This window comes from Lampetra planeri, chromosome 28, assembly GCF_965212315.1.
Source record: "Lampetra planeri chromosome 28, kcLamPlan1.2.h2, whole genome shotgun sequence".
NCBI lineage: Eukaryota > Metazoa > Chordata > Hyperoartia > Petromyzontiformes > Petromyzontidae > Lampetra > Lampetra planeri.
This window is the reverse complement of record NC_136134.1, coordinates 12,064,088-12,089,128: the sequence shown is the minus strand read 5'-3', so window position 1 is coordinate 12,089,128 and position 25,041 is coordinate 12,064,088. Positions and strand designations below refer to the sequence as shown.

The 25,041-nt window shown below is 48.4% G+C and overlaps 1 protein-coding gene across 2 annotated transcripts; it reads left to right on the top strand.

Annotated features, from left to right (window-relative positions):
* Positions 1–1,556: 1,556 nt before the first annotated feature.
* On the top strand, positions 1,557–24,405 carry LOC144728476 (endothelin-converting enzyme 2-like). Of its 2 annotated transcripts, XM_078607963.1 has the most exons (18): positions 1,557–1,774; positions 5,873–5,993; positions 6,323–6,550; positions 7,921–8,042; positions 8,620–8,769; positions 9,204–9,272; positions 9,741–9,908; positions 13,079–13,221; positions 14,971–15,085; positions 15,526–15,639; positions 15,857–15,955; positions 16,499–16,579; positions 17,999–18,102; positions 18,865–18,975; positions 19,435–19,502; positions 20,155–20,345; positions 21,915–22,010; positions 22,502–24,405. In XM_078607963.1, the coding sequence occupies exons 1-18, from the start codon at positions 1,688–1,690 to the stop codon at positions 22,676–22,678; spliced, it is 2,244 nt and encodes a 747-aa protein (XP_078464089.1). In that variant the 5' UTR covers positions 1,557–1,687; the 3' UTR covers positions 22,679–24,405. The 2 variants fall into 2 exon arrangements, with proteins under 2 accessions (XP_078464089.1, XP_078464090.1); XM_078607964.1 differs by lacking the exon at positions 5,873–5,993 and having other exon boundaries at positions 1,700–1,774.
* The last annotated feature ends 636 nt before the right edge of the window (positions 24,406–25,041 follow it).

The following is a 25,041-nucleotide window of genomic DNA, read 5'->3' as shown; positions in this document are numbered from 1 at the left end:
TCTGGAAACTACCCACATGCCAAGTTTCAGGTGTATTGCATGTAGGGAAGTATGTAAAACATTTCGAACAGACACATTCACAAATTTCCCTTTTTTATATATATAGATTACTTAAAAAAAACATGCCTAGTGACTAACTCGGAGACAGTAAGACTTGGATGCACTTCTTTATTTAGCGAACACCATCGGGATAACACACACACCCTACGTGGGTTCACACTATTGTTATACTGGTAGGAACCTCCTGGTTACACCAGCCCACAGGGGATTATTGTGTCCGTCCGTCGTGCAGGGAGGGGCTGGGTGGGGAGGGGTGGGGGGGTGGGAGGGGTGGGGCTGGGTGGGGAGGGGCTGGTCACCCCGTGGTGCCCTTATAAAACCCAACGTTTAACCTGCTCACGCCGGCTTGTGCCCGCCCTCAGTCGGCCATATTTGCGGAATACACCACGCCGCCGTTGACCCTGGCCATTGACCGAGCAACCCAACGTTCCTACCAGCTCCCTCCGCAGGAATGTGTTTATTCAGACCGTCTATTGTGGGCGGCACCGCTTAGAACCGCTGGTCGGCTGCCTGACGAGCGGCGCCCCGGGAATGGTGAAGGCGACGACGACGATAAGAATGGTGACGACGAGGAGATGGTGACGAGGGGCTTGAGCAGCACTTCCAGCAACAGCCACGAGGTCCCCCACAGGGCCTCTCTCGAACTCTCAGCGTGGCCTCACCCCGGCCACGCCGCCTTTCTAGAACCTACCGGCGGGTTCCCGATGGGCCCCTTCTGTGACCTTTCCCCGAGATGTCCCCCTCGTGTGTCTCATGGCCTGCTGGCGTCTCCTGCCGAACACCGCAGCGGCCATCGCGATGCCAGTGCACGTGGTGCAGCGGCCATCGCGATGCCAGTGCACGTGGTGCAGCAATGCCGAGCGCGTCACAGTCCCCCCCCCGCCAGCGTGGCCTGAGCCGGCCCAGGGCTCCACAGGGGCGAGGGGACTCCACAGGAGGAAGATCTCGAGTCTGTGGCCAGGCCCAGGGAGGTTGTGGACCGCCACGTCTCAGCACCAGGACAATGGGACTAAGAAACGAATTTGAAAAGACATGTACAGTGTACAGCTTAATTAATCCATAGCCCGGGTTATGTGTATATATTTAATTAAACAACACACTGGAACTACGACTGTATAACAATTCTCACACATTACAAATCCCGTGGTCCACGGGGCGTGACAGCCACGAGACGCGAGAGGCGTTCCGTGCTCGCCGCGGCGGCCGCGTCGTTGTGCGCCGACTGCAACTGGAGGCGGCGGTGTTTTGTCTTCTCGTCACTTGTGTCCGCTGATTAGTTCTGGAGGTGGTGTTGGTACTGGGTCATCGTGGCAGTGCTGGTAGCTAACTCGTCACGGAGGCGGTGGTTACTGACGAACTCCCATTCCGTGTTGTGGCACTGCTCGTGCGAGCCGGAGTTTCAGTTCTGTTTTAGTGGCGGCGGTGACGGTGGTGGGGGTGGTGCTGGGGGAGGTGACGGTGGTGCTGGGGGTGGCGCTGGGGGTGGCGAGTGAGCGAGGCTGTTTCCGCGAGTGACGTTTGACGCTTGGTGTCCGCTGAGAGCCGTGCAGCTGGAGGTGAGGAGAGAGGATCTCCTCGTTCCACGCGTCACCCCCCTCCTCCTGCTCCTCACACGGACATTGCCGCCATGGACATGGAGGATGACGAGGCGATGCTCTCGGTCGACGACGACGTCGCGCGGTTCCCCGAGTCGGAGCTGAGCGTGGACACCGTGGTGAGTGCAAAGTGTCACTCAGACATCTGCGTTTGTATTCAATAATAACTCGCAGTCCTGCCGATCCACTCGTGATATTAAACCCATGCACTGTATATGTTTAACTTCTTCCGCATAGTACGTAGCCAACCGTGTTAACCGGGGACGGACAACTAAACACAGAAATACGTTCTGAAGAAATTACTTTTCAGTCGATATTTAAAAGTGGATAGCTCCAATGGCTTTGGAATATCGGAAGGAATGGCATTGCAGACCCCCCACACACATGTCGTGTTGACCATACTTCACCGCGGTGGCTCACCCAGTGATGTTAGAGCCCCGGGGGCCGTCAGCGGGAGGCAGAAACTCGTGGCGCAGTGAGTTAACCACAGCGCCACCGCTCCGCCGTGTCTCCCTACACAACCCCAGTCGTGCCAGAGCGGAGATTGTAACACAGTAACACGCTCCGTTGACCACAATGGCCTTCTGGGAGTGATCTCTTTCAGCGGGATCGGGTTAATGCAAGCAGACGACCGGTTTTGACATCGCGTCTCATCGGCACTTTGCGTGGTTGGCGGCGGTGGCGATGAGAGGATTGAGCTGCTGCTGCTCAGGAAATCCCCGCGCGAGTCGACTTAGCCCCCAGAGGAAGAAGGACGTCTCCCTGATGGAGGACGTCTCTCTGATGGAGGACGTCTCCTTGATGGAGGACGTCTCCCTGATGGAGGACGTCTCCCTGATGGAGGACGTCTCTCTGAAGGAGGACGTCTCCCTGATGGAGGACGTCTCCCTGATGGAGGACGTCTCCTTGATGGAGGACGTCTCCCTGATGGAGGACGTCTCCCTGAAGGAGGACGTCTCTCTGAAGGAGGACGTCTCCCTGATGGAGGACGTCTCCCTGAAGGAGGACGTCTCCCTGAAGGAGGACGTCTCTCTGATGGAGGACGTCTCCCTGATGGAGGACGTCTCCCTGATAAGCAGGACGTCTCCCTGATGGAGGACGTCTCCCTGATGGAGGACGACTCCCTGATGGAGGACGTCTCGCTGATGTTTAACTGCCCTCGTGTCAAGGACAGACTTCGATTGGCGAACGTTTGGTTTCAGAAATTGACGAATTATGGGCACTTTTCGATTTTCGAAATTTAATTTTTGCGTTCACGAAATGTCACGCGGCCCGTGCCGTGAGTCCAAAGAATGCGGCACGCGGGAGGCTCAGGGCACCAGCAACAGGAGGAGGAGGCGCAACGCCTCCACACCGCCCTGACAGTCACGCCAACATGCAGATCTGTCGGCGAGTGCCCTCAAAAGGTTAATTTGTTTTTAATTATTCAATCGTTTTAATATTGATGTGCTTTATTATGATTCTTTTTTTTTTATTGTGAAAAGTGATATAGTTGTATATTTTAGGTTAGGAGTAGCGTTGGAATGACTGTCCGAAACATATCCCTCATTTTTTTACGCGTGTTTTTGAAGAATCCATCCCTTTCGTAAAAATCGAGGGATACCTGCACTGTATTCTCGCCGGTTACACAGTCACATCATTCAGCTTCGTTGGACGTAACTTTGTTGCGTTGTTTATTGTATATTGTAGTTTTGCGTGGAACTAGGAGCCATAGCTAAGCCCTTGCTTGTAAACCTCTGGAAGTTTCCCAGCGTTGGTTCAAGCAAGCCAGCTCTGCTAATGAGACAATGTCAAATCAGGTCTAGCGTTTGCTTGTATTGAACAATGTTGCTGAAGTTATGGCCCCACGTATCTGTATGAGATCGAAATTCCTCCGGTCCAGCCATGCAAAACTTCTGCAACTGCGTGGCCAAAGATGTTAAAGCGTGTAGAGGCCACAGGACATCCCTGTTACACCCCAAGGTGAATAGAAAATGACTGACTCGTGGCCAGCTTTACCCGGGCCTGCCCGCCATCAAAAATGTCCTGAATGATTGTGAGTAAAGGTGGATCGCAGCATAAGCCACCTGTACACAGCCGCAGTGGTATCGTGATGGTCACGGCTGTGCTGGTTGGTGGATATGGGCAGTGCTAAAAACAAATCACCTATTGTGGGGTGTCATGTTGGCTGTTTACCACGGGGAGTTTAGGGGATTTCCAATGGCCTCTACGAACTCTAACCAACGCGACAAACACCATATAAGACGAGATGCGGGGATACATTTGTTTTTACAAAAGTGCATTCATTTGGGGTGGCAATCCACCTAAAGCGATATTATTTAGTGTAATTAAATGAAATTTACATTTGTAATGCGCATTTCATCAGTAGATACCAATGTGCTGAGTCTGGAAGATAGGGGGTAAACACAAGAAGGGAAAACGACCAGAATTAGAGGGTATAGGTCAGTTTAAAGAGATGAGTTTTAAAGACAGACTTACATATTCAACGGTTTATATTTTCTTGTTAACAAGGCAAAGCGTTCCAAAGCCAGGGAGCTGCATTGGCAAAATCCTGATCATGCGTGATGGGACATTTGCATTAACTTTATTCAGAAATGTCGCCTTTACATTTAATTCTCAAGTACATTTGAAAAGGACCTGCCAAGTTCACGTGGTGACTCAAGTGACCAATTCGACGGTGCCACTTTTATTTAAAGCCAACTTGAGTTGGCCATGGCCTCTGGAGCCTGAAGGAAGTCAGCTTGACTCGTGTTGGCTGTCCAAGGGAACGAGCTTGTGAAGTCTCGTTGTGAGCAAATGCAACACAGCGAAAGACTTGCAATTCGATGCTGTTGTTTTCAACCATGTTTATTTGATATATTTTTTTAAATCAGTAATTGAAATGGCATTGTCTCGTTGCTGATGTTGGTATGACTCATTTGGCCACAGGATTGAGTCACGTGACCTTTATTTAAACCCTCTGCTGCTAGACCACCCAGATTTTATGGCTTACCAAAAATCCATAAAGAAGGTACACCACTCCGTCCTTTCGTCTCTACCATTGGCTCACCCGCCTACAAACTGGCCCAATTTCTATCTGAGACCTTGCAACCATTCACTGGTAAGACCACCTCAGCTGTACTTAACTCAGCTCACTTGATATCTTCAATTAAGAACATCTCACTATCTCCAGGTGATTTGCTTGTCAGTTTCTACGTGGTATCTTTGTTTACCAAAGTTCCTGTGCCTGACACCATTCCAATCATTGAAGATTTGGTCCAACAAGGACTGAATGCTGATGTACCAGCCCTGGTTAGACACTGCCTCACCAACACTTACTTCACCTGGAATGAAACATTCTACAAACAAGTTCTTACATTGACATGCTAATCTCTCACAACACAATGGCCACCCCCACAGCTTCGTTTGTCAAGATTTCTCCGATCTTACATTGACATGCAAATTTCATCTCTAGCCCTGCCCACTGACCCTTGGGCTACACCCATCTCAAACCTTTATAACACCCTGCCCTAGCAGCGCTCCCGCCATATATTTTTTCTTCCTCAGCAGCTCTCCCGCTATATTTTCACCTGATGACGATTGCTTGTGTTGCGATAGAAACGTGATATTGTTATTCTTCTATTAATTTAATTATTTTAATATCTCCGTGGCTTTACTGAAAGACCCAAATAATATGAATTCCTGTAGTCACGAAAGCTTTAAGTAATTTTTTTTAGATTCTTCCAGATTATATTTTAATCTTGTCTGGGCAGACAGGTTTAACAGATTTTTACTTTGGATACATTTTTACCGAGACATACATCTTCGCTAGAGGCACTGTGGCAGATTGCTTAACTCGCAGTCAGAACTTTGCGAGTTCAAATCTTGTAAAAGAGCAGATTAACCCTTCCAATGTTGAATATGGCAATTTACACTCTGGACACCCTTGCCAATGAGATGTTCTATCTCAAGGGATTCTCCAGGTGAAATATTGTAACACATAACATAAAAGGAGTAGGACATCATGGAACTCAACAGTGATGGTCCTACGATTAGGCTAGGCCCCACAAAAGGAATGTGAAATTTCCACCATTGGATCATGATCACCAGTGGAGATGAGCACCTCACCTGAACGTGCACGGGCATGGCTAGATGTTGACTCTGGTGCCAAAAGAAACGTGTGCTGAGCCGGTGAACTTGGACCGAACACTCTGTGACCTTGCTGCCACTGCCTTTAGGGGAGGAGGAGCTTCTGGCCACAGGGGAGGAGGGAGAAGGGGCTGCTCGTGACGGTGCTCGTGCTCGCCCTCACGCTGCTGTGCTGTGTCGTCACCCTCGTCGTGCAGAACCAGCTGCCAGGTGGGGACACGTGTCATCACCACGGGAGTTGAGCGAGGGCTTGGGCCTGAGCATAGAGCATAGAGCACCCCCATGGGGAGCGAGAGGGCCTTTACAGCGATGCATGCACAATTCCAGTCTCATATGAGGCCGGTGCTGCATTCACAAGGTGAGCGGAAATACACAATAAAACTGCTGTGGTACATTCCTTTTTTAGGGGGCAGCACTTATTCTTTCATATGTAAGTGGAAATGGAAAACCACCTGTGGTAGAGTCAAGACGGAGGAGCCGCAGACTGCCACCACACGCACGCCACAATGAGTGACCGGCTCCGTGTTTTTATCTCCCAGTCCCAGAGCCGCCGGGGAAGCCTAGCGTGTGCACGACGCGGGAGTGCGTGCACATCGCCAGCCGCGTGCTGAGCTCCCTCGACCTCTCTGCGGACCCCTGCAACGACTTCTACTCCTACGCTTGCGGAGGCTGGATCGAGATGAACCCTTTGCCCAACGGTCAAGCCTCCTCGAACCCCATGGATGTCCTGGAGCGCGAGAACCTGCAGCGACTAAAGGGCGTCCTTGGCAAGTGGCGCATCTCGCAGTCGCTCCACTGACACAGATTGCTTTGCAAACCGAAGCCGATTGTTTAGTGCATTTGGATAGGAGGCTGGGAGCGCACGCCTCTGATGTAGCTCTGCGGCATCAGCGACAGTCGGTGGATCACACGCATTCTTGAAACTCCCACGCACTGGGCTGCCAGACTTGCCAGGCATTACACATCCAGGTTAATTTAATCTCTGTTCCGCCTATACAGGGATCGCGTCTTGCCTCCCTTGCACGTGTGAGTTATTTCTGTGTACCCTGGTTTACTCCCACTTTAAAACACTCATTAATGGAGTTGGCCAAACATCCTGATATTGGGCCACAGAGCTTTGGCAAATATTGGCACTGGTTCTGGCCGCCTTCCTACTCGTCTGTGGTTTCCCACACCTCGGAATCATAACAAAAACTGCACATTATGAATTTATGAGGCAGACGGGCATTATTTTACGGTTAATAGACCGACAGAATTGGGGTGTGTGGCCATTGAAGTGTGTTTGGCATATGGGTGGAAACCAGGATACCTGGAGAAAGCTTCTACGGTATTCCCTCGTTATTCGCGAACTTGCTATCCGCGATTTTGGCTTTTCGCAGATCACATTTGGAACTCTACATGACTGCATCGACAGCGAGAAATAAAATGATGAGATAAAGTGATGAGAGAGAATATGATGCGGGGAAGTAATGAGAGAAAGTGATGACAAAGAGATGAGAGAGAGATAACTTATCGAAGCTTTAGAAGCATCTGCAGACCTTGCACATATGATATTTGTAGGCCAGTATCGTTATCCGCAAAATGTTTTATGTACAAGGATCTCCAGAACGTATCTCTCACGAATAACTAGGTAATACTGTACTCAAGGGGATCACACACAGGTGGGATAACATGCAGACAAATTTAATAACCGGTGCTGCACTGCCCTCTGCTGGCCATCTTGTAGGCCAAGCTTTCAACAGCTGGTGTTGGCATGCACTGTCTCATCTGAGCATTAGCCAGGTTCCTCTTGGTTGAGCTTCCTGGATCTGACGAGATGAGAGACATTTATTGTGATTTGGTCATTGAAATGTATTGCAATGAGGAATTTAGGGATTTATTACTACGGATATTCTAAGAATATATGTTTTTAAACATCCATGTTCCTGTAGCTTTTACTAAACTTATGCGGCACTGATGTCAGAGCTCACTGGACTCGCAATGAGAAGATAACAACTGAGTTCAACTGCATGCCAGGTGTCGGCGCGGCACATCATCCCTCCGGGGTGGTTACATTAAATGAGTTGACTTTATCGAAGTGAGGTAAATGCAGGTAAACGTGACGAAGGTGCCGGTGCCGTTTGTGTTGTGATTACAGAGACCAACGGAACGAAAGAGAGCCAGTCGGAGCAGAAATCGCAGTGCTTCTATCAGTCCTGCATGGATATGGACGCGATAGAGAAAGCCGGGGCCCAGCCGCTAGTGGATGTCATTGAGAAGGTCCTCACATGCACATTGAGAAAGTCCTTGTACACATTGAGCAGAAGCGTCAATGTTAATTGATGATGCATTGTCGCACCGTTCATTTCCAGCAGTGGTGATGAGCATGGCTCCACTCTGATCGGATCGTCGTGATGTTTCTCCTTTGACTTTATAATGGAACCTTGAATTTTCTGATCACTGCCACCTACATGGCTTTGCAGCATTTATTCTTTTTTACGCAGTTGTTGAGCACGGGCTGAAAGGCCCAAAATGCAAAGTGTCCAGCAACAAACAGCACTATCAAAGTTGTAATAGTTCAGAGATAAAACATTTCTATTGAGCAAGGTTATAAGAACCTGGGAAACAAAACAATTGGTGGGGGTGGGGGGGACAGAATTCCAAACTGGAGCAGTGCGAGGGAAGAACTTGGAAGAGAAGTGAGGTGACCTGCAGTGTGGTGAGTGAGTGGGCAAGTAAGTGCTGTTACAATCTGCAGCATGGTGGTTGAACACAGTCTAGTGGATGAGACGAACCAGTCGGTCTCTTATGAGCCGAGTCCTCAACAGACCATCTGGGTGGGTGTGTGCGCGAGCAGCTTGGTGGCTGGAACATCTCGGGCCGGTGGAACCGCAGCATGAACCTGCAGAACGTCTTGCAGGATGTGACGAAGAACTTCACCTTGGGATGTTTGTTCGAGCTGAGTATCGACGACAACCCCGTGGACTCCCAGAGGGTCTCCTTGCAGGTGCTGACGACGCTGTCGGCCTCCTGGCACCAGCTGCCTGATGCAGATTGTGCCTCTTCCTGTGGCCCGGGCACACAGCTCACAAACTATAATTTACCAATCGTGTTTATGTTGTGGTTTAAATGCAACTGCACCTCTAGACCCTGTGCAACAAGCAAGCGGGACATATGCTCACATACATTGAGAAGGTATCAGAAGAGGTGGGCGTACCCACACTTGACCGCATCACACGCAACCCACCGATCGACTGGCTGCGGTGGTACCCATTTACACCGCTGGGTGGAGAGAAGCGGTGGGGGAGATTTAATAACCTTGCCCCATTGTGATGAAATCGAATCAGCGACTGCTGAACTGCGAGTCCATTGCGCTCATGATTACTCCGTGTGCAGGTTCCATAGTCTGTGGTTTCTAATTTGCTGCGTTTGTTCTTTCAGCTGGCTCAGCCCAATCTTGTTTTGCCATCAAGGGATTACTACATCAGCAACACCGAGGAGAACATCAAGGTCTGTTGAGCACCTAGCAGTTGGCCTGTAGCCCTAGAGGGAAGAACGGCATTTGAAAAATGTACAGAGGGAGCACAGTGTTCGGATGCGAGTCATCGCTTGAGATGCTTTTGAATAGAATGAGGCAAGGAAATATTGTAGAGGAGGTTGTGATGGATGGGACACGTGTGCAGGGTGGAGGAGGGCATGGTATCCAGAAGTCCGCAACTAAGACGGCAGTGGTGATCTCGACACTAAAGTAGTGCTCCTTTAAGGATGTGTCGACTGTGTTGCAAAGGGAAGACTTAAAGACTGCAGATGGCGGTGGTGATGACGAGACTTTAAGAGCAGAGTCAGACCCTGGGAGGTTAGGTGGAATCGTGGAAGGAAGCGATGGTGAGATGTGGTCGTTATCGGCGGCATTGACCACAATGATGTCTTGACCTTCATCAGCAACAGAGAATCTCGCAATTTCTCCCTGTGTGATAGATCCAAGAGGCCTACCTGGAGTACATGCAGGACCTCTCCCTGCTCTTGGGTGGCGAGGAGAACGCCACGCGCCACGCGATGCGGGACGTGCTGGATTTCGAAAGGCAGCTCGCGGTCATCTCCACACCCAACAGCACCATGCGGGTCATGAACGTCAGCGATCTGCAGGTAGCTGCCCTGATCGCGCTGCGATTGGCACGCATGGCCACTCTGCTACACCTCCGCAGAGGGTCGTGGCCTGAAGGCTTTGCAGCTCTGCAGTGATCATTGGAGAACCCAGTTCTAGGTGGTCTATTGATCACTCGTGATGTTTTTCACTGTCACAGAATCATGGGAAATTTGGCGTCAGGCAGATCCACATTAATAATATATTTTTTATGAATTCGGCCAAGTGGCTCAGCATTGGAGCGAGTAGCTTACAATCGAAAGGTTCAAAGTTCAAATCGTGGTTTGGGGTGGACCTAACCCATCTATGGGGAAGGCAACCTCCGATTAGGACGTTTGGCTACCTACGGTGCGAGAGAAGTTCAACATACATACAACAGTGGGTGTCCTATGCATAGACTCGCCTCCCCACCATAGGATTATGGAATTTCCACAACTGGCTCAGGGCTGTAAACAGGAGATGAGCATCACCTGAATATTTATTTCAGCAGGAAATGTATTTGACTTCTAAGTAATATTCTCGCGCATGTTACTACCGATAGTGTGATGAATGCCTGGCATGAAGCTGTCAATTACCTATCATTTGATATTTAAATTATTCTTGAATCAAACTATTCCATCTTGTTTGGCACAATTAAAAAAGTGTAATATTACTATTAAATACTTGAAATTACTGTATCGAATTACACAAACACAATTTTGTTCCTGGGTAGTAAGTGTTATTTCGTAATTGCTAATGCCTAAAAAGTATAGAAAATGGCTTTTATTCCCCACAAACTTTGCTTTTGTGACCAGGACAGTGATATTTTGAAATTGACCTATTTTTAATGAGAATATGGGCGAATGTGTCTTTTCGTTCACATAAAGTCTGCAAAAAAACAACATGAATAAAAATTAACATGTATTTATACTAAAGTAATACACAAATGACTACAAAAGATTTAGAAGTAAGTAGTTTTTCGAGATTTACGATTATATTGTTAATCACTTTCACGAATCAGCCCCCAAATGTAGTCTCCCATCATGTTCTCGTTGTACTGTCCTTGGTAGCGGCGTTCAATGTCCAGTATATCCTGGTGGAAGCGCTCGCCTTGCTCCTCCGAGTGCTCCCATGTTCTCCTTGAATTTATCAAGATGAGCATCAAGGACATGGACTTTGAGGGCCATCCTACAGCCCATTGTGCCATAGTTCTTCACCACTCTCAACCAGCTCCACATAGTTTTCGACCTTGTAATTGCCCAGCAAGCCACGAACCACTGCGAAAAAGCTGTCCCAAGCCGCTTTCTCCTTACTAGCGAGCTTCTTGGGGAATTCGTTGCACTCCAGGATCTTCTTTATCTGTGGTCTGACAAAGACACCGGCTTTGACCTTTGCCTCAGACAGCTTAGGGAAGAAGTCTTGAAGGTACTTGAAGGCTGCCGACTCCTTATCTACAGCGCTGACAAATTGTTTCATAAGGCCCAATTTGATGTGCAGTGGTGGCATCAGCACCTTCCCGGGGTCCACCAGTGTCTCCCACTTGACGTTGTGCCACCCCACAGAGAACTTGGTCCGCTGTGGCCAGTTCCGCCTGTGGTAGTGCGCCTTGGTGTCCCTGCTGTCCCAAAGGCAAAGATAGCAGGGAAACTTGGTAAAACTGCCTTGGAGACCCATCAAGAATGCCACCATTTGAGGTACACCGAGTGAGCCAGGGGAAGAGACGGGTATTTGTTACCATTATGGAGCAGAACGGCTTTGAGGCTCCTGGATGAGCTGTCAATGAAGAGGCGCCACTCATTCTGGTTACAGGCGATTCCGATTGCCTCGAACAGACTGGTCACAATGTGGCAGAAGCAGAGCCCATCTTGACGGGTGAAGAACTTGCAAAAAGGTTGGTGACGCTTCCTCCGATCTGCGACTTGCACACTTTCATCCAACAAGTTCCACTGCTTGAGCCTCGACGTCAAAAGCTCGGCATTGGACTTGGTGAGACCAAGATCTCTAATCAAGTCATTGAGGTATTTTTGGTTGGGGGAGTATGGGTTTCTCTCCTCTGCTCCGCCTCTGAAATTGTCATTCTGGATCTACGTCTTCCTCGCTCTCTGACATGCTGCTCTCTTCTATAAACGGCTGCTTTCTCTCCGGAGGAGTGGGTACAGGGAGCTCATGGCAGTGTGGCACCGGGGTGATGGATGAAGGAAGGTCCTGATACGTGATAGCAGGTGCATTCTTGCCAGTCCGACGTTTGGAAGGGTCCACCATGCAGAAGTAGCAGTTGCTTGAGTGGTCAGTGGGTTCCCGCCAATTTATTGGGATAGCGAACTTCATGGCTCTCTTTTCCCCTCTGTACCATCCTACAAAAATACATTTATTTCACCCTTGACTAATGTGTAAGAGATTCCACAGAGTACTTTTTCGCTCTTGTCTTGATAAATTGGCCGCAGACGTAGCAAAATGCGTCTGTCGCATGCTTGCAGCCTCTTGATGCCATCTCAGAAAAATGCAGATATGTATCCACTTAGGCGGCTGGAACTAAACTGAACTGCTGGGCTCAAGGCCCCTGTATTTATACGACTATTTATATTACTCGAAAGTTCTAGAATGTTCTAGAAGTTACTCTAAGTTTACTCAGCACTGAATCTATCTGGAATGTTCTGGAAAATAGGTACATTTCCAAATATCACTGTCCTGGTCACAAAAGCAAAGTTTGTGGGGAATAATAGCCATTTTCTGTACTTTTGAGGCATAAGCAATTAGGAAATTACACTTACTATCCAGGAACAAAAATTGTGTTAGTGTAATTCGATACAGTAATTGCTACACAGTGTTATTAATAGAAGTTAAGTTTCCAACTGCACCACTATTCGAACTACATTCATTCACTTTAGGCGTAGGCTTTCGCGACCAATATCATCCATAATATCGATTTTTTTGGGTTATATCACGTAAATATAAATGTGTCGTTAAACCCGCCACCACCCGACACAGCCAATTAGTAAGGTTTGTCACGTAAACAGAACATGCCAATTCGTTACTAGTACAGCACACCGGTGTGCTGGAGAGCAAATCCATAACATTTACAATCTGAGTACACTCATTCATCACTTTCTTGTGCGTCACATTGGGTGTGACTATGTTGTTCAGGGTCCAATGTTTACATTTTCCGCTGCCTGCGTGCATTTTTTTGGTGCAGATCCTGTCGCCCTTCATCAACTGGGTGGCCTACCTGAAGGTCGTTTTCTACCCGTTCATAATGGAACCATCGGACACCATTATCGTGTTTTCTGAGAGCTACTTTCGAAATATCACGGCTCTCTGCAAACGCACGCCGCTCGAGTAAGCAGCTACACCCAACACCGCTCATTATTTTCACTTACTGTTAATATTGCAACAAAAGCTTGTGTATTTAGTTGTAAACTCAGTGGTTGAGTACAGGTCTAAAGATCCGAAACCTCAAGTCATAATTCTTCATAGCGTGCTGCCGGCCATGTTACATGTTCAGCCTTTGGGCCTAGGCTGAGCAATTGTGTAAAAGAAATGTCTAACAACAAACATCATAATGAAATTGTAACAGAAAAGGTTCTTCACTTTTTTAATTGAGCAAGGTTGATGGGGAGTAGAGACAATGGGAAGGTGTTTTAAAGTGGAGTAATAAGAGGGAAGAAGCAGAAAGAGAAGCATTGTTACTTGCAGTGTGGTAATTGAGTGAGTGAGTGAGTTGTTGTGACTTGCAGTGTGGTAATTGAGTGAGTGAGTTGTTGTGACTTGCAGTGTGGTAATTGAGTGAGTGAGTGAGTTGTTGTGACTTGCAGTGTGGTAATTGAGTGAGTGAGTGAGTTGTTGTGACTTGAAGTGTGGTAATTGAGTGAGTGAGTGAGTTGTTGTGACTTGCAGTGTGGTAATTGAGTGAGTGAGTGAGTTGTTGTGACCTGCAGTGTGGTAATTGAGTGAGTGAGTGAGTTGTTGTGACTTGCAGTGTGGTAATTGAGTGAGTGAGTGAGTTGTTGTGACCTGCAGTGTGGTAATTGAGTGAGTGAGTGAGTTGTTGTGACTTGCAGTGTGGTAATTGAGTGAGTGAGTGAGTTGTTGTGACCTGCAGTGTGGTAATTGAGTGAGTTGTTGTGACCTGCAGTGTGGTAATTGAGTGAGTTGTTGTGACCTGCAGTGTGGTAATTGAGTGAGTTGTTGTGACCTGCAGTGTGGTAAATGAGTGAGTTGTTGTGACCTGCAGTGTGGTAATTGAGTGAGTTGTTGTGACCTGCAGTGTGGTAATTGAGTGAGTTGTTGTGACCTGCAGTGTGGTAATTGAGTGAGTGAGTGAGTTGTTGTGACCTGCAGTGTGGTAATTGAGTGAGTGAGTGAGTTGTTGTGACCTGCAGTGTGGTAATTGAGTGAGTGAGTGAGTTGTTGTGACCTGCAGTGTGGTAAATGAGTGAGTTGTTGTGACCTGCAGTGTGGTAATTGAGTGAGTGAGTGAGTTGTTGTGACCTGCAGTGTGGTAATTGAGTGAGTTGTTGTGACCTGCAGTGTGGTAATTGAGTGAGTGAGTGAGTTGTTGTGACCTGCAGTGTGGTAATTGAGTGAGTTGTTGTGACCTGCAGTGTGGTGGATGAAAACAGAATGGATGACATGAAACAGTCAGTCTGGTAGACCATTGGATCCGACAGGCTGCTCTGGTTATCCAGCGGGTGTTCTACCCATAAAATGCATGCCGTTCGCATCACCGTGAATCTGAAAGATCCCATTAGGTCATAAAAAGTTGGTCACTGTGTACTGGTGTCGTGATCCAAATTTCTAAATTACCCACAAATATCTCTGGATTGTGTAGAGAAATCACCACTCCCGACTGGCAAGCTAATGCCCACATGCAGATCAGTGCTGTGTCACCGTGTACCACAGAGGGATAGCTGCCACTGGGGGTGCCCTTCAAATGTTTGAGATGAGATGTGATGTAAGGTGCTGTGAGTTGCTGAGGCATTTAAGCAAAGGTATATAAAGGCAAAGGTATTATAGATGATTATTTCTCAGTCGTTGGGCCAAGGGTATGGAGTGTGGACTCGGCTGACCTCTCTCTGCCTTGACCAGAGTGCTCAACAACTACGTGGTGTGGCGCGTCGCGCAGAAGCTGGTCCCAAGTCTGGGCAGCCAATTCGAGACTGTTAGGAACAAGCTGAAGGATGTCATCTTTGGAACAGAGAAGGTAGGCCGAGTTAAAGAGTACTGCAAGGGTCTTACTTCTTGATGGTGATCATCAATATACTTATCTCCGCCACAAATCGGCTGAAGCGCATCGAGCGATCTCACGCGGGTCATGTTGCATGGGGTTGTCTTCCTGGCAGCTGATTGGCTGGCGCAGTGGGATTGATGACGTCATTCCTAGCAATCACTGCCATACCCCAATCATATCACTCGGACACCCATACGACCTTTGAATTTTGATTGGTTTTCCATTACAACATTTCAGATATTTCTACACTTGCAGCATTCATGACTTAAGACAAATATTGCAATCGGTTTCTGTGCTCTCGACCCCTGGGCCTTGTGTCCAGGGCTGTCTCACAAGTATAAGGTGTGTATTTACACATTGAAAGCTCTTTCATCCTGTGTTGCAACTTTGACTTGCTTCGTTTGCTTTTCTAGGGCGGATTTGTTCCTCGGTGGCAGAAGTGCGTTTTAGAGACGGACAGAATCATCGGCATGGGCCTTGGAGCCCTGTATGTGAAGCGCTACTTCGACGTGGATCAAACGATACAGGTGAGAGCGTGGTGTGTGTCTGGTAGGACCAATCACTAAGAGATGGATTTTTTTTCGATGAATAGAGAAATATCTGTACACGGTAGTGAAATAACAGTGATCAGGAGGTGACAGACTACTCGTGACAGAGTCACTGGAGTGAATCAGTGATTGTTGAAGCAACCCGACTGCTTTACATTGAGGTTTATCGAACCGCATGGCGTCTGCGTGAGAACAGGTGGAAAAAATTATTGAATCCACACGATCGGCGTTCAACAAGAACCTGGATACCCTCAGCTGGATGGACAATGTCACCAGGAGTGCGGCTTTGGAGAAGGTGAGGCGATGCGATTCATAAACGACTTGTACACGACATTTGTTTCGCTCATCGTTATCTTGACCCCGACTGTAGGGCCACAGAACTGTTTGTGTTGTGACAAACGCACCGAGTCCACTACTCTTGCAGCCAGGAGAAGTGGGTGGCAGCGGCGCAGTGAAAGCACTCGTCCCTCACAGCAAGACGTCCCTGGGTTCGATTCTCAACTTGGGCGCCTTGCTGGGTAGTTACTGCTGAAGAGCAATTGCATAATACTGCCGTATATGGCCCCACATGCGTCCCTTGTGGATGATGATGGGAGGCTAGTGGGTGTGCCTCATGCCAGGCTGTCTCCAAGCGACTGGATCGGGATACACACGGCAATCACCAGCCCCTGCTGACGAGTGGGCGCTCGCAGCCCGGTGCTGGGCCACCGTGTGCTGCACTGGCACAGCTGTCACTGGGACATTTTGTTTTGCTATGGGCGTGATATAAATGCAAATAATAATTTTGAATATATTATTCCTTGCTTTGTATTGTTTTGTACCTTTATTTTCTCTGCAGTCCAACTCCATGCGAGATAAAGTCGGATATTCACATCTCTTGCTGGACGATGCTGCGAAATTGGACAGCATCTATATCAAGGTGCAGTTGATATGCGCACTGCCGTGGAGGAGATGCCACAATCGGAAATTGATGTACAAGTCGAGTCACAGTGCTTCTTTGCTCCAACCCACATGAGGCAATCCTCACCTTCGTTGTCAGCCCTGAGCCAGCAGTGGAAATGTCACGTTCCTGTCCACGAAGTGGTACCAATTTTACTGATCCCAGAGGGATGATGGGCCGAGTCAATGACTGATAACGCTGCCAGGAGGCTCAGTGGTGGAGCGCGTTGCTCAGAGTCAGAAGGTTGTGAGTTTAAATCCTGGTGCGGAAGTCAACAGTGGTTGCCCTTTGGATAAACTCACCACTGCCATATGAATGTGGAATTTCCACCATTGGCTAAGGGCTGTAAACAGATGAGCACCGTTTGAGCAGCACAAAATGAGCTGGCGAAGCCAGCGCACACCACACCAGTTACTCGTTTGAGGCTGAGTCGACCTAGGGGAGGCCCAGGACCGGTTGAAATTATCGTCACCGGTGGTGGCCGTGAGTGGGAATCGAACTCGGGTCGCCGGGTTTGTAGCGCAGCGCGCTAACCACTGCACATGCGCGGGTCACATGACAGATGTGACGTCACAGCTTACTTGCCGTGCAAAAAATATGCATTATTGCGCCCCCCCCCCCCCCCAAAAAAACAATAACAAATGTATTTTTTTATTTTTGCATGGAGTACAGTTTGGAAAGTACCCACATGGCAGAGTTCAAGTTTTATTGCATGTCGGGAAGTACGCTAAACATTTTGAACAGACACACATTCACAAATATATAGATATCCAACTGGCTTTGATCCTTAATCTAACTTTTATCCCATCGCTGGTTCATAGAATAAGAATCGTTATTTATTCTGGAGGAATACATGCATCTAAAGGGTCTTGATGCATCAAAATAGTTTTTGCTATTGTTGCAATTGTTGTTGCTACTGTTGCTATTGTTGGAGGTTCCACATTGGGAACTGTGTTTTGAGTTGTAGGTGCAAGGGTGACGTTCATGATTACCCCTCCCTACCCGTAATCATCCTGGGTCGCCATCTCCTGATGGCAGTGCAACAAGTGGGTTAATTCCCATCTGTACGGGGATTGAGATGTTATTATCCCCCTCATACGCGTGAGGTTTCTTCCCACAAGTATAAACACTTCTTCATGGAGTTGACCAACCATCCCAATATAGAACTACAAACATTGGGAAATTGTTGGCACCAGTTCGAGCTGCCTTCCCACTGCTGTCTGCAGTTTTCCGCACCTCCGTGCAAAAACTGCATGCGTAACAAATTCACCGGCACTTTGAAACGCATCTTGCATGAATGACGCTGCGCACGAATCAACCATGAATATTTAACCCAGGGCCTCCGAATTTATACGCCCACCACAACGTTTTTCAGAGTAAATTCCTTCTGTTTTGCAGCTGAACCTTGTGAACGGCAGCTATTTCCAGAACGTGCTGAGCAGCTACCTGTTCGATGTGGAGGGATGGAGGGACTTGCTTCGCTTTGGCCGCAACACCGACACGTGCGTCTGTCTTTCCGCACGGCACCCTTTTCCAGGCTGTGATCGGCACACGCCCGCGTTAGACGGCATTGCATGGTCCCCACCTGTCTTACAATTGAAAACACACACCTGTAGTGGTGGCGCGCTCGCCGCTTACAGAAAAGGTTCGCGGTTTGAATCCGGCAGGCTGCCCTGGCTAACACTGCGGGTGTATCAACCACAAATACTGCGCGGCGTCTGCTACACGGTGGGTGTTAAGTCCCTGTGAGGTTGTTCCAAAAGAGCAAGCCATTTCTGCCGGGACCGTGCTTCAAATTTGGAAATTTACGCTGCAAATTACTCATTTGGGATAAACATAGCAACATTGCCCTCTTTGTGACAGCCTTGCACTGTAAGACTGGTGCACATACCAAATGTACTACATTATTACTGTATTGTTTATTACAATAGGGTTGTGGTTAATCCATGCTTGTGCCCATTGGTTGTGCACATACTGCACAACATGTGGATAATCTAGATAATTATAAAAGTAAAATCGTCTCTTCAAACATCCATTGGGTGAGAATTTCTGAAGGTGGCCTTGAGACAGTGGTGGAAATTCAACACTCCCCTTGTTGGGGCAAATCTGGGCCAAACTGTTGCATGCTGTAATTGTTTAGCAGCCTTACTGTTACCGGTTGTTCCTGGCCCTATGATACCCGCAATAGAAATGTGGAATTTACACCAATGGATCAGGAATGAGCCCTGTGCCCTGTTGACTTCTGACCCTCCCGTCCATTGCAGCTGGCGCATCACGCCGCCGACCGTCAACGCGTACTACACGCCTACAGAGAACAGCATGGTGTTTCCCGCGGGGATTCTGCAAGAGCCCTTCTACGACAAGGCCGCTCCCATGTGCGTGTGACTATTGATCAGGACACCTCCTGGGCGGGTTTCCCACCTAGGGGGCGTCAAGGTGCCATACTCTGGCTCGCCATGGCAGGCGGGACAGCAAGTACGTACTAATCTCTTTTTGTTCCACCTGAGTGGGAGGGACTGTTGCCCCCTTGCTCGAGTGCGTTTTCCTAGTGTGCCCCAGTTTCCTCCCACATCTATAAATACTCATTATTTGGCTCCAAACATCTTCATATATAGAGGACCACAGAGCTTGGGCAACTGTTGGTGCCGGCTCACTGCGTGGCTGCTGCCTTTCGCTTGTCTGTGGTTCCTCCGAGCACCTCTGAGTCATCCTGCCTAGTGGAGAACGATCAAATACTGCATGGCAGTGGCACGCTACAAGTTGACATTATTATTAAAATAAAAAGTCCCCTTTTGACAGCCTCATCACTCTCTACTCCACTCGTGTGCGTACAGGTTCATCAATTACGGAAGCATCGGCACAGTGATTGGACATGAGCTCACACACGCCTTTGATGATAAAGGTATTTTTCACCACCATCACAAGAATAACACCATTAATGTACTGTACATGAGAGTTGAATGTATTGTACGTGACAGTTTTCTCAGCTGCTTTTAATCCGTGTGCGATTTTTCAAGTTGGGCAGCGCATTGGTGTCCTCTCTTGCCACACATGACTTACTTTGGGCACCTTCAGGTGTAAATGATGCCTACGTCTGAAGATGCCCGCAGCAGGAGTGTGCGGTAAAAGCTCGAGAGAAGAAATATCAAACGGGCAGCCTAACTCGGAACACTGCACGTGAATGCAATTCAAAATATATATTCATCGTTCTGCAAATGCAAACTATGTGAGCACCAAATAGAAACACCAATGATTGCGAAGAGGAAAAAGTATGGCTTCGTGCCTGTGTCCAGTTGAAAAAATACACGAGCAAGGGGAGAGGGTTGTGGGGTTAGAGGTTGTGGCTTTTAATTTATTTTGCAGCCATTGCCGGCAGGAGTGCCACAACGCGTCGACTCGGCCATAAGTATCGCATCTAGACAATCACGTTTGTATACGTTGTGCGTAATGAGTTTCTCCCCTCCAGCCACTGGAGGCTGCTAGGCTGAATCATTACTCCCCTACACATCCCTTATTGCCAGCCCAACAAACCATTTCGTTGTTGCGCACGGCAGGCAGCCGCTACAACTACAATGGCAACCTGAAAGAGTGGTGGGAGGCCGGCACGCGGAAGCAGTTTGAGGAGAAGGCCGGCTGCATGGAGCGGCAGTATGGGGCCTACGAGGAGCAGGGGCGGCACGTGGACGGGCACCGCACCCTCGGGGAGAACATCGCCGACAATGGAGGCCTGCACATCGCCTTCCAGGTGCGTCGCGTCCTCGTCTGCCCGTGCGGAGTCCGTGCTCTTTCACGGCATAGCAACTTTGTGGCCCCCTATCAGGAATTCGCTGGGGCAGAGCACTACCCATGATCGTAACATTCCGAATTCCCAACCCGAGGCCTACTCGTCATGCCATCTTTCCTTGGTCTTAAAAGTAAATACCACTTTGTGGGAAGAGTACAGAGGAGAGAATCAGAATAAGAGTCAGTGATTTCCTGCTAATGTAAGCATTGAGGCAGTGCTTATTTCCTGTTTATAGACCTGAGCCAGTTGTGGAAATTCCACATACCTATGGCAGGGGCTAGTCTTTAATTAAGACAACCATTAACTTGACCCACAAAGTGGAACTCGTATTAAAGACCCTAGCGGGAGGGATGATAGGCTGAGTCAACCCCAACAAAGAATTGAACTCACGACCTTCCGTTTGCAAGCCGCTTGCTGTGCCGCTGAGCCACTTGGCTGACTGACCTGCAACATAGGAATGTGGAAATTCCACCACTGCTCAGGGCCACCTATGGAGAAGAACACTGCCCCACATATCCTGATTGTGGAGAATTTGAATGTTATGTAATATATTTTTGCATATCTATATATTTGTTTGTGTTATGTTCTTGGCCTCCTGAGGTATAGGCAGTAAGTATGTATCTTGATTTGAAGCTTTCGTGACTGCAGGAATCCATACTCTTTGGTTCTTTCGGTAAAATCACGTAGATAGAAAATTAATAGATCACGACGTTTCGATCGCAACACAAGCAACCGTCATCAGGTGAAACAAACAGCAGGCGAACTGCTGACGTAGGAGAAAGAGCTGCTGCAACAAGAGTTTCTACAGGATTTTGGTGGGCCCAACCCAAGGGTAAGTGGGCGGAGCTAGAGAAGGATTATGTACGTCGTGACCTATTCATTTTCTATCTACGTGACTTTACCGAAAGAACCAAAGAGTAAGTATGAACATTTGTTTTTGCGTAGTCTTATGAGTCCAGTCCAAGAATGCCCCTCACTAATTACACAGTGTGATCTCTTTAGAACAACACTGCTTTAAGTCTGTTGCAAAACTAACTTAGACTCAAGGAAGGATCCTGAACATCTGCGGCCGGTAACTGGGTCGAGGCCTCCGTGCTGGAGACTGGTGAAACTTTACTGGTCGTCTTGCTGCACAAGGTTTGCGTATGGGTCCAGCAGCAGCAGCAGGATCACCATGGGCTGTGGATCGTAGATGGCATTGATTGGAGTTCATTGAGGCTGGGACATACTGCTCAGAAAGAGAGGACGGAGCGGATTGATGCAGACTTTTGTGTGATAGGCAGCCAGTGGAGCTCGAGGTTTAGATCAGATAAAATTTCCACTTCCGAACGATCAGGCGAGCTGCAACATTCGATGAGCACCTGGTGTTGCGTATCTATCGGATCGCACACAAAGGTGGCCAGACGTGTTGTTGGCCACTCCAGGCCCTCGTGTGCCAAGTCGGCCTCAATAGATGCTCTCTAACAGCACTTGCCTCAGCAGTCTGTTTAGGCTACAGTGGGGGGGATCTTTGTCTCTGTGTCGCTGCAGGCCTACGAGCAGTGGGTCGAGACCAATGGGAAGGAACAGTCGCTGCCGGCCATGAACCTGACCAACCAGCAGCTGTTCTTCATTGCCTTCGCCCAGGTGCCCCTTGGGAGCCAGCGAGCCCAGACCGCACACTCCACTCGTCGGTACCGCCTGAGATGGCGTCACTCTAGTGGTTCGAACTTCGTTGTGATTTTGTTTGTGGCGGCCACTCACACAGGATGTGTGTGCTGCTTCCTGGTGGGAGGAACCCAAAAGTATTCAGGTAAAAACCCAGCGTACGATGGGTTAATACTCGCACAGATCGATTCGATAATACACACTGTACTGCCATCTCCTAGCTACCCAATAGGCCAGGCCTGCGACACCTGATAATCCCAGTCTCTCATGCAAGTGCCAAGCAAGCAAGAAAGCGGCCAGCAACAAACAGCACTATAAAATCTGTCATAGATAAGTCAAAAGGTTTCGTGAATAGAGCAAAGTTCGATAAGAGCTTGGGAAAAGAGATGGTGGGAGGGAGATGTGATGAGATTGGGCGCGAGATTGGGCGCATCTCGGGTCGTTCTGCTTTGTCGTGCCGCCATTCGCAGACGTGGTGCTCGGTGCAGACCCCCCAGGCGCTGCAGGAGAGCTTCGTGACGGACAACCACAGCCCCCCGCGACTGCGCATCAAGGGGGCGCTCTCCAACTCCGCCGAGTTCGCCCGACACTTCGGCTGCAAATTGGGCTCGGCCATGAACCCCGAGAAAAAGTGCCAGATCTGGTGACGCGGCCCGGCCACCCGGCGCTCTCGGACGCGACAATCGCACTGATCGTAGAGCCGGGTTTTTGAAACAACCAAACGAAACCAGCAACGCGATTGGTTGAAGCGCCCCTCCCCCACCCTCTCCCAGCTTTACACAATCACATGGGTTTTCTGTAATTTGCATCGTTGCTTTGAGAGTTGCTACATAATGTATACAGCTTTGTTCTTTTGGTCCCCAGGTCTTGCGCACACACACACATTTTAAAATATCTGACAATTTAACATTCTCTAAGGGATGTATTATTGCTATGGCTGCTTCTAAATGCAATTCCACATTTAGGTTGGGTTACTTTTTAAAAGTAAGACTTCGCTTTGTGCAAATGTTTTGTCCGTTTTTGTTGTCACCATTTAAAGTGAACGTTTGATGACGGGAAGTGGGCCCAGCACCAGATTAGATAGCGTAGTGGCTTGGCCAGGGTCCAAATCAAATCAGCTGTTCTCAACCGGTGGGGCACTCCCTAGCCTTTTGGGAGGGCGGGGGGGGGGAGAGTGGCGCTCGGCTGTGGCCTGGTTAACGTCCAGGAATAATTTGAAATTCGAATGGAGAACGGCACCACAGAACGAGCGCGCGTTGCTTCTTCCACAAACCTGGGAGGCCCCGAGATGTTCTGCTGAAGCCAAGCCACATGTCACACGTGTGCAGATCACACTGATGTGCACACTGGCATGCGAGTGGAGGGCGGGGGACAAGTCGTCTTGATAGGGGGTCGCCATTCAATAACCTCTGAGAACCACTGCTGTCAATAGAGATGGCGTGTCTAAACTGCGAGTTGTGGAATACGGTCATCAGTAGGTGGCAATCAACCACCAGTACGCGCAGCTTTACGACATTACGTAATACACCATCAACTCACAGCCTCTTTGCTGAGCCGGCTCCTGTACAAGGCCTTCGCTTATCTGTTGCAGGTTCATATCTTTTGCAAAGAAAAAATAATAGATCACGACGTTTCGATCGCCACACAAGCAATCGTCCTCAGGTGCGAGTCGCTCACTCAACCGCCGAGCTTCCTGCCCAGTGTTAGTTGCACGTCGAGATATGAAATGTATTTACGTGGCCGCTGCACACTTTTGTAAAACGTTGCGATTCAAAGTGGCCTCTGGGGTTACCTGTGTTTAATTCTGGTTAAGAAACCTCACTCTGAGATGAAACGATGATCAGAATGTGAGTTGATGCACTAATGCTGCTGCAATGTTACGATAAGGGGACAGGTAAAGATGTCGAGTAATTAATACAAAATATATTTATCATTTTTTACGTGTGGTGCATGACGTAAAATATTTTGCGTGTGCAGAACTGATTTGGGCCGGTTATTGTTAATTCCTGTACATTACAATGCACTGTATAATGCCATTACATTGAACAATACACGTGTAAGATAGAGGTACAGTAGTCGCATTACCAACCACTTCTCTGAGTCATGTGATCTCACTGAATTTAGTCGTGATCTCGGGGAACATGTGGGAACATGTAACATCATGAGCTCCTTGATTCTACGTTTTAAACATTTTATTTCCAACGGCGTGCTAGGAGAATGGATCTCTGGGGCTTCATCTTCTTGAGGGGTTGCAAGATAATAAAAATGCCTTTGCGTGGCTTCTGTAGCGCTCTCCGACTTGTGTCCGTCCTCGGGATTGTTTTGATGATTGCTCCTGCTCCTGTACAGAAATAAACTTTGCAATCCACCCCGACTACGATTGGACTATTGTGATGCTATTTACAGACTTGGTGTCGGCTCAGGGCTCAACAAGCACTGCTACCATTGTCCAACACCCCCACTCCACTTGGCCCCCTGCAGAACCCATCAATGTAAACTTTATTTGAACTCTCATCAGCTCCCCGTGGTCTACGCAGGGAACGACATTGAGCCATCTTCATCAAAAGTGTTCCAAAAAAGTCAGCGACATATCTTCTTTCTAGATAATTTAACCTCCCACACAAATTCCCGTATCCTTAGAAGCTCTTCCCTTTCGTGTGGCGGCTGTCTCTGGAAATACCGAGCGAAAACGTTTGGGATCAAAAGCTCACCACCATCGTTCTATTTAGATCACTTTTGAGGCTCTAAAGTATATGTGCAATTGATTGCTATGCTTTGCAAGGATTTAAGTTATGGTTGTTTTTGTATGTGATGGGTTATATTAGCGTTGTGTTTATGGGCCGTCCATAAATGACGTCACGCGATTTTGGCCGGTTTTGATCCTCCCCCCCTCGTCACACGGCGTCACAAAAAGTCAGACCCCCTCAAATATGACGTCATAAAGCACTGCCCCCCCCCAAACCATATTTCCATTTTGAAAATAAAACATGCTTCAAATCGCTTTAAACGA